We start from the raw sequence: 14,641 nt of genomic DNA, 5'->3' as shown, positions 1-14,641 counted from the left end.
TTTCCAGGATCGCTTCTTTAACCTTGTTTGTCCACCATGGTGTTCTTATTTTTCTATCCTTGCAGACAACTTCACCACATATCTCCCTAGCTGAATCAATCAATGTCTTCAGAGTTTGCCACTGAGACTCCAAGGTTTGGTTCTTGTTTTCAATTTGTTTAATTTTTTCTTCAATAATGTTTGTATAGTCGAGTCTACAATTTACTTGTAAAAGCTGCTCAACTTTAATTCTTTTAAAAACTTTCTTAAGCTGCTCTTCTTTTCAATGTGATATCCATTTTTATCCTGCTTAGTACTAAGTAATGGTTACTTCTAATTTCAAATCCTCTGTATGTGCTTGTATCTTGAATGGGCATGAAGATATTGCTATCAACAATGACATAGTCAATGAGGCATTTCTTATTTCTTGTGTCTTTTCTCTATGTGAACCTGTGCACATCTTTATGTTAGTAATGACTAGTCTGTGTCCTGAGCAGAAGTCCAATAAATACTTACCATTATTATTGGCTTTGCCCTTTTCTCCAAATTTTTCCTAAAATGTTCCTATATGCCTGGTGGGATTCATTTCCAGTTCAGATCTCTAACAAGGACCACATTTTCCATTTTCTTATGACTGTTCTGTTCTAATGACTCAAAAATTTCCTCCACTTCTTCCTTGGGAGAAATTTCTGTGGGACCATAAGCACAAATAAGTTTCATTGTTCATGTCCCCCATTTTGAAGTTTGCCCACATAACTTTACTTGAAACTGCCTTCCAATCAAGAAGTATATCTTCATGTTTGGTGCTGAATGCTATCACTACTCCTTCCTTTCCTTGATCATTACTGCCTGAAAATAACCTATACTTATCACATAGTAAGATCTCACCTGTTTTTGTCTTCTTTGTCTCGGTAATGCTAATTATGTCCACGTGGTACTTTTCCAATTCTTCTGCAAATTCTGAAGGGACTAACTAATATAAAGGTTTCCAATTTCTTATCAGTGATCATTGGTTGTATATTTACTTGCTTACAAAAAGAGAATGTGCAGTAATAAAGCATTATCCACAATAATACAGTTAAGCAAAGAAAAGTCATCCAATCACAGTTTTCTGAGCAGTTGGTTGCAAATGCCTATCACTGTGGGCATTAGGAATACTATCCTTCCATCTCCGGTAGGAGTGACCTTTCATATCAGCCATCACAGCAACATTCTCTCTGATGTGGCAGTTGTGCTGACATCATCTCATCAACTATAGTGAATTTTGAACATACCTTTATTTGATACTGAGCTTAGCAAGAGCTTAGAATGGGACTTTGATTTGAGCTTGTTGGCAGTTCATAACACAAAAAATCTAATTATAGTCTACTATATTAAATGAATTTATTCGTCCTAGATGATCTTCCTAGAAATCTTTTCCCTAGTTTTTGCTAACTATTTTCTGTTTCAAATATAGGGTGATCAAAATTGAAGTGTCCCTGTTTAAGGCCATCAAGTGATCCAAATGCTGCAAAGCAGGAATACACTGAGCATCATGCAGAAGTGATATCTAAAAAAGTACCAAAATTCAGAAGTGTTGTAAACACCAAATGTGTGGAATTTGCATATCATGCAACTCAGCAGGTTTAAAAAGATGACACAAGATTTTTTCATTTGTTCTGGTTGTGAATACCATCCAGTGATGGCACTAACCCTGCCCCAACATGCTTTGCTCGTGAAGCCATACCACTTAAACGATTGCAATGTTATTGATACACTGTGTGAATTTTGTTGCCTGAACAAATATTGACAAAATCCACTATCTCCATGTGCTCTGCGACTGACGATTAGCCGTTTTGAAGAAACAGGATCATTGGGAGTTAGACCTAGCAGAGGATACAAACCAATCAGTTCAAAACAAGTGAATGAAATTGCTACTGCTGTTATGGAGCAGGCTATAAACAACAGTGTTGATTCCTGCAATGCACATGTTGCATCAAAACACATGGCTGTGCCTTACACAACTGTCTCTGGAAAATTCTATATAAGATTCTGCATTTCTACCCATTCAAGATAACCCTGACACAGGAGTTGTGCCTGCAAGACTTTGAAGGTTGACTGATATTCGATTTAACATTCCTTGCTTGAGTGGAGTTGGATGCTGTGTGGCAGTGGATGATTTTGTGGAAAGATGAGGCTCACTTTCACCTGAAAGGAGCTATGAATACCCACAACTGCCAGGTATGGGCTATGCATGCAATTCAACAAATTCCTTTGCATTCACCCAAAGTTACTGTCTGGTGTAAGTTTACAGCTTCATTTATCATTGGACCACTGTTGTTTGAGGACATTCACCATCAGGTCCTGTGACCTGCTCAGTTACTGCTGAGAGGTATAGTGATATGATAAACAATTTTATTGTACCACAGCTACAGCAGCACCTGTGCATGGATACAGTCATTTTCATGCAGGATGAGGAACTCCACATATCGGCTGATGTATACAGGAAGGTCTTCGAGAACAATTAATGGAAGCCAGAGTGATCAGCTGTGCATTTCCTACTGCATGGCCACCTCATTCACCTGATCTGATCCCCCTGTGACTCCTGGATCTCAGGATTTCTCAAAGACAGGGTTTATCAGGATCGTCCTGATAACTTGCTAGTGCTGAAAGACAGCATAATGGAAGCATGTGCGCAACATCAGTCCAAACCAGCTGCATTCTGCTGGTAGTTTGAACACACTGTGCAAAGAATGCAGTTTGTGGCATACCAGAAGAGCAGCACACTGAACAATACAGCCTGTGAATGCATAAAGTGAATAAAATTTGTTATTTATGCTTGTGTCACTTTGATCCTTCTTACATACACAGAAAAATGACTACATCTACATTTGATAAATCATACAGTGCCCCTTTTGGAACTAATTTTTTTTTCTCTCAGATATCGCTTCTGCATGATGCACAATGTATTCCTGAAAAGTTTTGCAGCATTGAATCACTGGGTGGCACTCCACAAAGCTCTAAACAAGGATACTTTAATTTTGATCACCTTGTACTTGTTCAGAGATTTAAATGTGAGAATAGGTTTTAAATAATGAGAGTTTAAATCAAATAGTAGATAAATTTGTGGGGGCACAAATAATTGAAATGGTCAATTATAATCATGTAAGAATAATGAATTCGATGTTTAAAAATTTACAAAAGAACAACTCATGAATATACAAAGTCATCCTGACAACATAAGTCACAGTTATAAAACTAAAAGTTATATGAATTAAGCTAATCATTATGTGATAATAGCAAAAAAAATAAAATAAAATAAAAATGGAGGGAAAAAAAGAGAAATGGAAAACATAATAAATACTTATTAGCATCAAAACTGGTACAATTCCAACGCAACAAAAACAGAATATGAAAGAAACAAGAGATGTTGCAAAAAAAAAAAAAAAAAAACAGTAAGATTGAATAATGTCATAAGAGAATTAAAAAGATGTATATATATATCAAAGCACAACCAACAAAGTACACACATATAAAAACCAAAAATAAATAAATGAAATGAAAAAAATGTAAAAATGCTATAAACTTCAATTCAAAAAATAACAAAATAATAAAATAAAAAAAGAAATGGGTACATTAGTTTCAAAACCTATGAATTGAAATGATAAAAAGTTAATGTATATGAAACAAAGAATGATGAATAAAATAAAAATAGAACTTTACAAGATAAGCAAATCAATTCATATAGTCAATTCAAGAAATATATGCAAAAATTAAAACAAATAAACATAAAGTTTTATTGCAAACTGAAAATGAAACAATTGAATTCTATAGATTTTATTATAAAATCCTGTAACTGTATAATATCATAAATATTATACTGGAAAGTTGTAACTATAACTCAGAACTGTTACAATATGAAGGTGGGTTTAGCAAAAAATCTAAAGAACAACATCAGAAATGTTTCTTCAAAGTTTTAAGAATTTAATTATATATATATATTTTGCAGATCCATGATGAGGTCTTCATTAAACAATTTTTACTGTTAAAATGCTATAGTGCTAGAATTTTTTAAAATTTTAATTAAATCAAAATTTAGAAATTTAATAAAAGATGAATTTTAAATGAGGATTATAAATAAATTCTATCCTCATCTAAAATTTGGATTTGCTTAACTCATAACTCTCAAGGAAGACAGAGTAATAAATAAAATGCAAAGAGCATACTGTATTTTCTAATAATAGCATGTCCATACCTGGACCAATATGTTTTAATGTAAAGTTCTCATCTGGAAACTTTCTGCCATAAATAGATCTTCCTCCTGTACCATCATGATTTGTAAAGTCTCCACCCTGGCACATCTAATGGGCAAGGTAAAGGATTTTTTTTTTTTTTTTTTTTTAATACATTTGATCTGCAAATTAACAGACAATGCACTGGCTGTATATCATGAATGTTGTATGTCAAGAAGGAGCTCATTTAATTGCATATCATATTCTTTCTGCTTCATGTAGTCTCATTCTTGTAAATTCATTTACATTCATTGGTAACAGTTTCCACTTTTACAACAGTGTCATTTCATTGTAAATTGTCAACATAAAGCAATACTATTAAAACAAAAACTGATTTTCAAAATATTGGAATGAGTTGGTCTATGTGCCTGGTGAGGATATTCATGTATGTATCATTGGTAAACTATGATTTACAATTAAAGAATGATCTTCAAGAGAAAATACTTTTTTTAAGAAGCATTTTTACATTACATCTGATATATTAAATCTCTTCACTTTATATGCAGATGATGTTATATTCTCAAATAAATTCACTACAAATCTTTAAAGCTCTTTAAATAAGCTAAATAACTGCTGTAACTATAACTTCAAACTGATGTTCAAGAGAAAATACTTTTTTTTTTGATGAATGTTAATGTTAAATTGAGGACTACAGGTTATATTATTCTTACTCTCCCTCTTTCCCAATTTAAAATCCAAAATACAATAAAGAATTATTACTAACTATTATAATAATGGAGTTAACTCACATAAATTATTCTTTATTCGTAGAATTTTCACCTGAGTATCACAGGCATCATCAGTACAGGTATAAGGCTAATTAAACAATGTTATATTCACAAAGTGCCACCTATGATTAAGTAGCTAAGATTAAATTTCCTAAATTTATTTAATTATTCAATTTTTTTTTTATAATTAAATATATATATGTGTATACAATTATATGTTAGGAAAGATTTGCTGCTTTACAAAGTACTATCTCCCACAAGGGGGGAAGACGTAGACCATCAGATCTGTTTAGGTTAGGGGAGTGAAGTAATGTTTCACATGTTTCTTTGTATAGCCGTTCCTATTAGGAACGGAACGGCTATACAAAGAAACATGTGAAACATTACTTCACTCCCCTAACCTAAACAGATCTGATGGTCTACGTCTTCCCCCCTTGTGGGAGATAGTACTTTGTACTATCTCCGTTCCTATCTTTGTACTATCTCTGTTTGTACTGTTCCGTTCCTAATAGGAACGGCTATACAAAGAAACATGTGAAACATTACTTCACTCCCCTAACCTAAACAGATCTGATGGTCTACGTCTTCCCCCCTTGTGGGAGATAGTACTTTGTAAAGCAGCAAATTTTTCCTAACATATAATTGTATACACATATATATATATATGTGTGTATATATATGTGTATATATATACACATATATATATTTAATTATATAAAAAAATAAAATAAAAAAGCCAAATGGCTATTTTTTCTGGCGAAGTTAATTAAATTAAGGAGATAAAAATCCCTTATTATTTTACAGCCAGTATGCGAAACTCTGAGATTGAAAACTACGATCTAAGAGTTTCATGTCGAAGAACTATCGGCGAATAAAAGCATAAGTGAACACCTGGTAGTATAACACCAAGGCAACTCAAAGCAAAGGTGGAGCAAGCTACCTCGCTATCCTTGATATTTTCTCATAATGTAAAACACAGCTCCTAGGAGATGTAATACTGCCTTACATTATGAGGAGAGGTCACCACCCAGGCCGGTTTCAACCTTTTTTTGAGGTCTCATCTTTTGAGGTTGCATACTGGCTGTAAAATAATAAGGGATTTTTATCCTCTTAATTTAATTAACTTCACCAGAAAAAAATAGCCGTTTGGCTTTTTATCTTAGTTATAATATATGGGCACACCTTTCTGGCATTCATATAGTGAAGGTATGTAAGTTCTTTTCACTTAAACTTAGGTATCATCCAGGTCTACCTACTCACTGATGAGACCTCAAAAAAAGGTTGAAACCGGTCTGGGTAGTGACCTCTCCTCATAATGTAAGGCAGTATTACATCTCCTAGAGCTGTGTTTTACATTATGAGAAAATATCAAGGATAGTGAGTAATCTTGCTCCACCTTTGCTTCTGCCTTGGTGTTGTACTACCAGGTGTTCACTTACGCTTGGATTCGCTGATAGTTCTTCGGCATGAAACTCTTAGATCGTAGTTTTCGATCTCAGTTTCGCATACTGGCCGTAAAATAAATAAATAAAAATAAATTAAATTATTATAATTGAATAATTATTATTTAATAATTAAATAACTAAATAATTAAATAATTTAAAAAATAATAATAATAATTAAATAAATTTAGGAAATTTAACCTTAGCTACTTAGGTGGTGCTTTGTGAATATAACAGTTATTGTTTAATTAGTCTTGTATACTGATGATGCCTGTGATACTCAGGTGAAAATTCTACGAATAAAGAATAATTTACGTGAGTTAATTCCGTTATTATAATAGTTAGTAATATGTCTACTCACGGTATTTCCTTACTGAAATTAATAAAGAATTATATACAAAACACAAATATTACTGTATAACATAATGTACTTTCATACTTTAGTTTTTTTTTTTTTTTTAATTTTTTATTTCATTTGCCAAAGAAAATTTTAAAATATTCTAATTCTGGCATTTCACTTTCTTTTTTTCTTGTGCATGTATATGCCTGTGTCAAATAATGATCTGCAGAAGTAGTGTTGCATGCATTTGGCAATTCTTGTTAAGATGAGATAAATCTTTATATCAGCTTTTTCAATTGAAGGTGAGTTAGCCGATCTCATATGGAGGTACAGTACTAAGGTTTTTTCCTCCTGGAAACTTGAGTTATTCATTCACAAAAGCAAATCCCCAGAAAATACACATAACTAACAGGTAAAAACACTATGTGGTGAGTAGTAGATGGTGTAACGAAGATGTGAATTGTTATGATGAGTATGGCATAGATCAGCCTTGTATGATAAGTTCTTGGACTCCATGAAAGTGTCATATAACAATAGTCTGTACCAGTAGATTTTGCAATTTGAAATCTTTTCAAGCTTCACAATTTCTTTTTATCTTTTTGTGAATGATTTTCTAAAACACAATACAATTTTAAGTCAGAAGGAAGAATAAGATCATTAAGAGGGGAAGCAAACAGTTTTACTGAATTAACAGATGAATTTTCTTTTCAAGGATGCCAAGTTGTGAATGTGGATAAAATTGTCAAGTGATAATATAGTCTTCCCAAAGTAGCAGATGGCTGTCTTTATATATGTTACTGGCAAAGCGTGAAAAGCAATTTTTCACACTTTGGAGTTTTTTGGCAAAGTATGAAATGTCTGTTTTTTTTTTTTAATATTTACATACTTTCCCTAGGCATTGTATAGAATTCCAAGGCATTATATAGAATGACAAATACTATTTCGGCTATATTTTCATTTTGAAGTTTTAAATTTTGCTGCCATGGGGAGGTTAGGTTAGGTGCTGGCAGTTGTTGAGTGTGACAGACGATGGTTTTTACCGACGTGGAACTTTCAGCTATATTTTCATTTTGAAGTTTTAAATTTTGTCGCCATGGGGAGGTTAGGTTAGATTAGGTTAGGTGCTGGCGGTTGTTATGAGTGTTACAGACGATGGTTTTTACTGACTTGGAACTGCTGAAGGAATTTTAAACCATTGGAGATGTTGGAGACGTTCCTGACCACAAAATAGCTCTCCGGGCAGCTGCTTCCACTCAATCCATGGGTAGTGGCCGAGTGTTTGTGAGGTGTACTTGTAAGACCAAGTGCCGAAATTTGAAGTGCTTTTGCATGAAAAAGGCAGTTAAGTGCAATTCAAAATGCCATTCCAGAACGTCTCCAACTCTCAGTAAGTCCTTGAGACATAAAGTGAATTGTGATCTGTCATAGAGTTGGTTTAAAATTCCTTTAGCACTTCCAAGTCAGTAAAAACCATCATCTGTCACACTCATAACAACTGCCAGCACCTAATCTAACCTAACCTCCCCATGGCGACAAAATTTAAAACTTCAAAACCTAACCTAATCAGTTCCAAGTCAGTAAAAACCATCATCTGTCACACACATCATAACAACCACCCAGCACCTAACCTAACCTCTCCATGGCAGCAAAATTTAAAACTTCAAAACCTAACCTAATCAGTTCCAAGTCAGTAAAAACCATCGTCTGTCACACTCATAACAACCGCCAGCACCTAACCTAACCTAACATTCCCATGGCGGCAAAATTTACAACTTCAAAACCTAACCTAACCTCCCATGGTGGCAAAATTTAAAACTTCAAAATGAAAATATATCTGAAATAGTATTTGTCATTCTATAGAATGCTTAGGTATTCTATACAATGTCTAGGGAAAGCATGTAAAATATTAAAAAAAAACCCAGACATTTCATACTTTGCCAAAAAACGCCTAGGCATTCTATAGAATGCCTGCTTTTCACACTTTGTTGGTAACATATACATTGTGTAGTAGGTCTTGTTCCAGTTAAATGTTTTAAACACAAAATAAATAATTTTTTTGTTCTCAAGGATAACAAAGGTGTTTCCAGAAAAAAAGGGGAACTTTAAAATTATATTTGTGCTGCATTTCCAAGGAAACAAAAGAATTTTTTAATTTTTTTTTTATGATGAAAGATCACAGGACCTATCACATGACAGTGTCATGTGCAGGTAAGTGTTTATGGCTTACACCTCTATTCTTTGGTAATAATCTATCGATATGTTTCCAAAGAATAGAGGTGTATGGAATGAAGGAGGTGAGAAGTTTGTTTGGTATGTCTGGAGTTGGACAATGTGGGTGCAGGCCATTAGCTGCTCTAGTTCTTACATGGTTAGAAGAAAATGGTGGAATGGTAGTGGCTAATTCAGAGGAGCAGTCTCCATAAAAATACCTATAGAAAAGGCACAATGCAAAACCGGAATGTCTATCGGATAGTTACTGAAGGGAATCTGTAAGGGAAGGTTCACCAAATAATCAGACTGTCTTTTTCTGTATATCATCAAGAATTCTTAGAGAGGGTTTGGGTACACCAACCCAAATATAAGAACAATATTCCAAGGTTGGTGAGATCTGAAAGTTATAAAGTATTAGGAGATAAAAAGAAAAGAAGACCAAGCTTTGTAGAGGCTGAGGGGCTATGTATACAATATGCTTATGCCAGGATAAACTGAATATGACAATCTGCCCAAGAAGAGAAAGCTGATTTAAGATCAAAGGAAATTGGAACATTATCAAAAGTGAGTGGGAGTGAAGTAGGATCTTTCTTGCAGGTAATAAAGCAGCCCTGTAGTTTTTATGGCACTGAAATTTACTAAGTTATCTTCATGCCATTACAGGCTGTTGAGAATATTAGTGTAGATTCATAGTATTGGTTGGGTGGTCAGTTTATGATTTACTGGCACAAGAACAGCAAAGGTTATACTGCACCATAGTAAAGATTATAGCAGTACACAAGATCAAAGGTTACAGCAATACATAAACAGTCAAAAAAAATTTGTAAATAGCATGTATGTACAAAAATTAATTTAAGCAATGCAGTATCTATATATAAATAAAATTACAGTCAAATGTGTTTGTACAAATTAATTATTTGTAAAATTTAAAAACATCATGCATTCTGTCTGAGTCTGATAACATCTCTGAGAGTATATGGCTTGGCTAGATAGGTAACAATTTCATTCCTCTCTCGTGTAAAATGCTGGCACTCCACTACAATATGACAAATAGTAAGATGCATGTTGCATTTTTCACACACACACAGGTGGGTCATTAGCCCACAGTAAATAAGAATGTGTAAAATGACTGTGACCTATGTGGTGCCTAGCAAGAACTTCCTCTCTTCTCTTTCTATGTTGAAAGAGAATCCCAATGCTTAATTTCAGGCGTAATGTCATAATTTGTTTGTCAATGCTTCCTGCCATGATAACTGTCATTGAGCAATTAGCTTTGATCATAAAAAATTCCTGTAGTTTGGATATGGTACTGTTAAATAGACAGTCAAAAAAAAAAAAAAAAGTATGAGCTGATCTAGCAGCTGCAGTCTCATTTCCCTTAATTCCAATGTGGCTGGGAATCCAGCACAACTGAACATCAAAAATTAAGGGGTTTCATTTTGTACAACAGGTGTAATACCTCATACAGCACTGGATGTGGATTATGCATAGGAGAAAAAACAGTCTGCAAACAGCTCAATAAGTCTGTATAAATTACACGCTTTTGGTAGGCAGTTTTCTTTTATATGCACAAGTGCAAGCTGAATGACATGCAATTCTGCAGTATAATTACCGCAATCAAGTAGGATCTGGTCAGGAAACGCAGTAGCACAGCCAACACAGGTCTTAGTTCTTGAACCATCAGTATAGATGGGCAAGAAATCAGAGCAGGCTGCTCGGTGTGCATTAAACAATTGCTGGTAAACACATGATGGAGTATAAGACTTCTATAATTGACAAAGTGTGAGGTTGAAGGATGGAGTACAAACCTGACATGGATGGATGCTGTTATGTTTGGTGTAGTCAATATTCATGCAAACAGCTTGCATAGTCTCTTTAACACACATACTAAGAGGACGTATGACAGCCTGATCTGGGTGATATTGAGTTTCCCAATGCAGAGAAAAGAGACTAGTTTGTGTAGGATGATCTGGAGGAGACTATCTTCAGGGTATAATTAAGATACAACTGTTTTCATTTAAGTAATAGAGCCAGTTGATTTGCTTCAACATAAAGACTTTGAGTGGGTGATGTGCAAAATGCACAAGAACTATCTGTATACCCTAATGGTAAACAGAATCCAACTATTGCAGGTTATTCTGTCTTGCAGAATCATAGACTAGAGACCCATAATCCCGCTGTGAACGTATAAGCACACCATAAAAATGAAGTAATGAAGATCGATCTGCAGCCCATTCAGTAAAGGATAGTATGAAGGAGATTTAATGCTTTCTTGCACTTTACTCTTAGTTGAGAAATGTGTGCTAAGAATGTACATTTTCTGTCAAAGATGAGTCCTGAGAACTTGGTTCTGTTGCTACCGGACTAACAGTTATTTAACCTTTTGTTCACCTATGGTACAAAAATATACTACACATTTACAACTTTTTCCAAGTGAGATTCATGCTAAAATTCATGATAGTGGCTAGAGGTATATCCAAAAATACACACATATATATCTCAAATAATAAAGTAACACGTAAACACCACAGTGAAATTACTATGCCACAGGTTCCACTAAAAATCACATATATATCTCAGCATCTATAATAAGGTTTATTAAAATAATTTTTTGTTGTTATACAGAGTAACTCACCAAGTTTTTATGAAGGTTAGTAAAGTTCAATGTGGACACCTTTTATAGTTCAACAGATGTTAAAATGATACTCGAGTATCATTTTAACATCCAGCATCCGGGGCGTTATTAGAGCAACTGCTGCAATGATACACCATTTCAAATCGTCCAAATCTCAAACTTTTCTCTGGTACGGTCTTTAATAAAGCTCCATGCAAAAAAGTCCAATGAAGTCATATCTGGGGATCTTGGTGGTCAGGCAGTTGGGCCTCCTCCTCCTCTTCTGATTCAACAACCAGGAAATGTCGTTTCTATGTTGTTTTTTTGTGCATGCATGACTATGCATGCACACTAGTGACCTTGAAAGTGTGACAAAAGAAATGTTGGAGAGACTTCCTATCAACTGAGCTTTAGTTTGAAAAAATATAATGAGTGGTTCTCACATTATAAGCAATTACTTTTGGATACCTCTAGCCCAGACACCCTGTATATACATATATAATAACAAGAAAAAGGATACAAATTGAGGAATAATTCTATGGAAAGTACTGCCTTTATAACCAAAGCCTTTTTCATGGGTACATAAACAACGGAAATTTTCTGAAATTATAAAGAGAAAAGTAAATTACTTAAAATTATCAGCAACGGATCAGAAAAACATTTTGAACAATTAAGTAATTAAGTTACTAATAAAAAAAAAGTGATATTCAAATACCGTATACCATACAATACATTCAATATTAATTATCAATCTCCAATGGCATGGTCACTTAATCAGAATGGGAGAGCAAAGTTAGAAAAAAAAGAAAAAGAAAGAAAGACTCAGGTGAACAGGTGGAATAATTCAGTTCCAACAATATGGAAGAAAACTGTTGACAGGAAAATTAGTTATACTATAAACTTAATACATAATTCAGCCTTTATAACCAAATAATAATACAATGACAGAAGATAAAAAAAACACCAATTTAGAAAACCTCAAAGGATCCTGTTTCTCAATGAGATTAATAAATATATAAATATTATTAATTTCTGGATTCCAACAACAAAACAAAAAGAATTTTCTTTCAGAGCCTAGTACCCTGGTCTCTATTAAAGAGAATAATCAACCTAAGCTACCAATCTGTCTTCAGTTAGACAATTTAAATACTACACTATAAATCTATAAATTTAGAAATGTAGTTATGATAGTAATGTAGTCAGCTAGGTTTCTAATTGGTTCTCAAACAGGCATGCTCAGAGGCTATGAACCTAATAGAGGGGAAATTTATAGCAGGTATATTAGTGTTTGTCTGTTCCATGACTACTTCCTTAAATCCCCTTTCATGCATGCACTTTGTTTTGTGGACAGTGAAACATTTTGCGACCTATCCAAGAATTTGTAAGAAGAATATGAAAAATCTCGGATTTCTTGTATTAAATCTTGATGTTTTAAGTTCTTCCCACTTGGTCATGATATCTTATTTCAACACAGCATGATAACTTTCGTGAAATACTGTACACTCCTGAATACACTAATGGACAGGACTGGATCACTGATTTAAATGGAATCTGTATAATATAACCCTGTATAATAGATCACCTTTACATCCACACCTTAAAATATTGAGAACAGCTTGTCTTGAATTCTGAATGTGTTGGTGAGTTTGGCAGTTTGTGAACCTAATGTGCATACGGTCTCAGTAAAGTACCGAATTATTTTTTACAAAGTAAGATATCTTGCTAATGTTATGGTGATAATGAAATGTTGAAAAAAATATGATTAAATTAACGATGGATAGGTCCATCTTTTGGGCTAATTTTCCCAGTATACACAGAGAATCCATGAAAACATTTCAAAACTAATTAGATTGATTCCTTGGGTGGTTTTAAGCAAAAAAAAAAAAAAAAAAAAAACTACAGTGCCATGTTAAATGTGTATTTCAGAATTAGAAATTACAAAATATTTTATTATCTTAAATTTTATTAAGTTGGGAAGTCAGTTCTTTTAAAAACGAATATTAATAAAGCTCATATAATAGTTGCTCAAATTGTCTACCTTTTAAATGAATACACAATTCTGCATGTTATTATTTTTTCTATCATTGATTAGTTCATTTTAGATGTAGTCTGCAGACTTTGAAATTCTCCACTGCATTACATCCCCATTGTCAATATTTTGTTGTTGATACATTTTGTGTATGTATCAACAACTTTGTGTTGTTTGATTTGAACTTACGTGATTTTGTACAGTGCAGTATGTGTGTGAGATGTATTCATTGTGAAAATTAAAAATGAGAAGTGATCTGAGATGTGAGACGTATTCTATGAGAGAGGATGTGAAGCAGTTGTTGGATGAAGCAAAAATGAAGAGTGAGAAGGTGAATATTGTAAGTCTCCTGTCAAGCTATGACAGAGGTGAATTGAGGAGGGGCATTGATAGCAAACAAATCAATACACAGGTTGTGAAGAAGGAATGATGTAGGATTAGTGGACATGTGGTCTAAGTTTGATAGAAAGAAAGATTTGTATAATGCTGATGGACTGCACCTAAATGGTTTTGGTGTTAGGTGTCTAGAGAGAGAGAGCTTTGTTCACCAAGCATGCTGAAGCACAAATTCAGGATAACTTAAGCAATTAGGGTGAAAACAGGTGAATGTGCATGAAGGCACCTATGAGGCGAGTGAGCCTGAGAATGACCAACAAGATCTGAATCTAGTCTCTCAAACAAAAAGTTTGAATAGGATAGGTAATTCAGGAAGCAAAAATGGTTGGAAGCCTAAAGGGATGTGCTACATACTAATGGGATATATACTAATGCCAGATGTATCAGGAATAAGAGGGAGGAGTTTTTGGCAATGGTTAGTGAAACCTTGCCAAAAGTTATAGGCATTAGTGAGACTTGGCTAACAGCAGATGATGTAGTTAAAGGGATAAGATGCAAAGGATTTAGTATTTTTAAGGAAAAGAGAGAGAAAAGACAGGATGGGGGAGGGATACTGCTGATATTCAAAGTTTATTTTCCACTTGGTTAGAGTATAATAAATTTAGTTTAATCCTTTATCCAAGTGTGAGCA

At 33.8% G+C, this 14,641-nt stretch overlaps 1 protein-coding gene across 3 annotated transcripts in view; it reads right to left on the bottom strand.

Moving 5' to 3' along the window:
* The window catches only part of cyp33 (peptidylprolyl isomerase cyclophilin-33), a 165,169-nt gene that overhangs the window by 42,636 nt on the left and 107,892 nt on the right, over nucleotides 1-14,641 (bottom strand). For all 3 annotated transcript variants that reach the window (XM_090402107.1, XM_090402105.1, XM_090402106.1), the window contains 2 exons: nucleotides 12,106-12,185; nucleotides 4,214-4,319 (listed from right to left, as the gene is read on the bottom strand). In XM_090402107.1, coding sequence (XP_090258233.1) covers nucleotides 4,214-4,319; nucleotides 12,106-12,185 — 186 coding nt within the window. The remainder of the gene's footprint in view (nucleotides 1-4,213; nucleotides 4,320-12,105; nucleotides 12,186-14,641) is intronic.

The sequence above is a fragment of the Typopeltis vanoorti genome, chromosome 12 (assembly GCF_054136105.1).
Source record: "Typopeltis vanoorti isolate ZY-2024b chromosome 12, IOZ_Tvanoo_1.0, whole genome shotgun sequence".
Classification (NCBI taxonomy): domain Eukaryota; kingdom Metazoa; phylum Arthropoda; class Arachnida; order Uropygi; family Thelyphonidae; genus Typopeltis; species Typopeltis vanoorti.
This window is presented reverse-complemented; position numbering and strand designations above follow the sequence as displayed.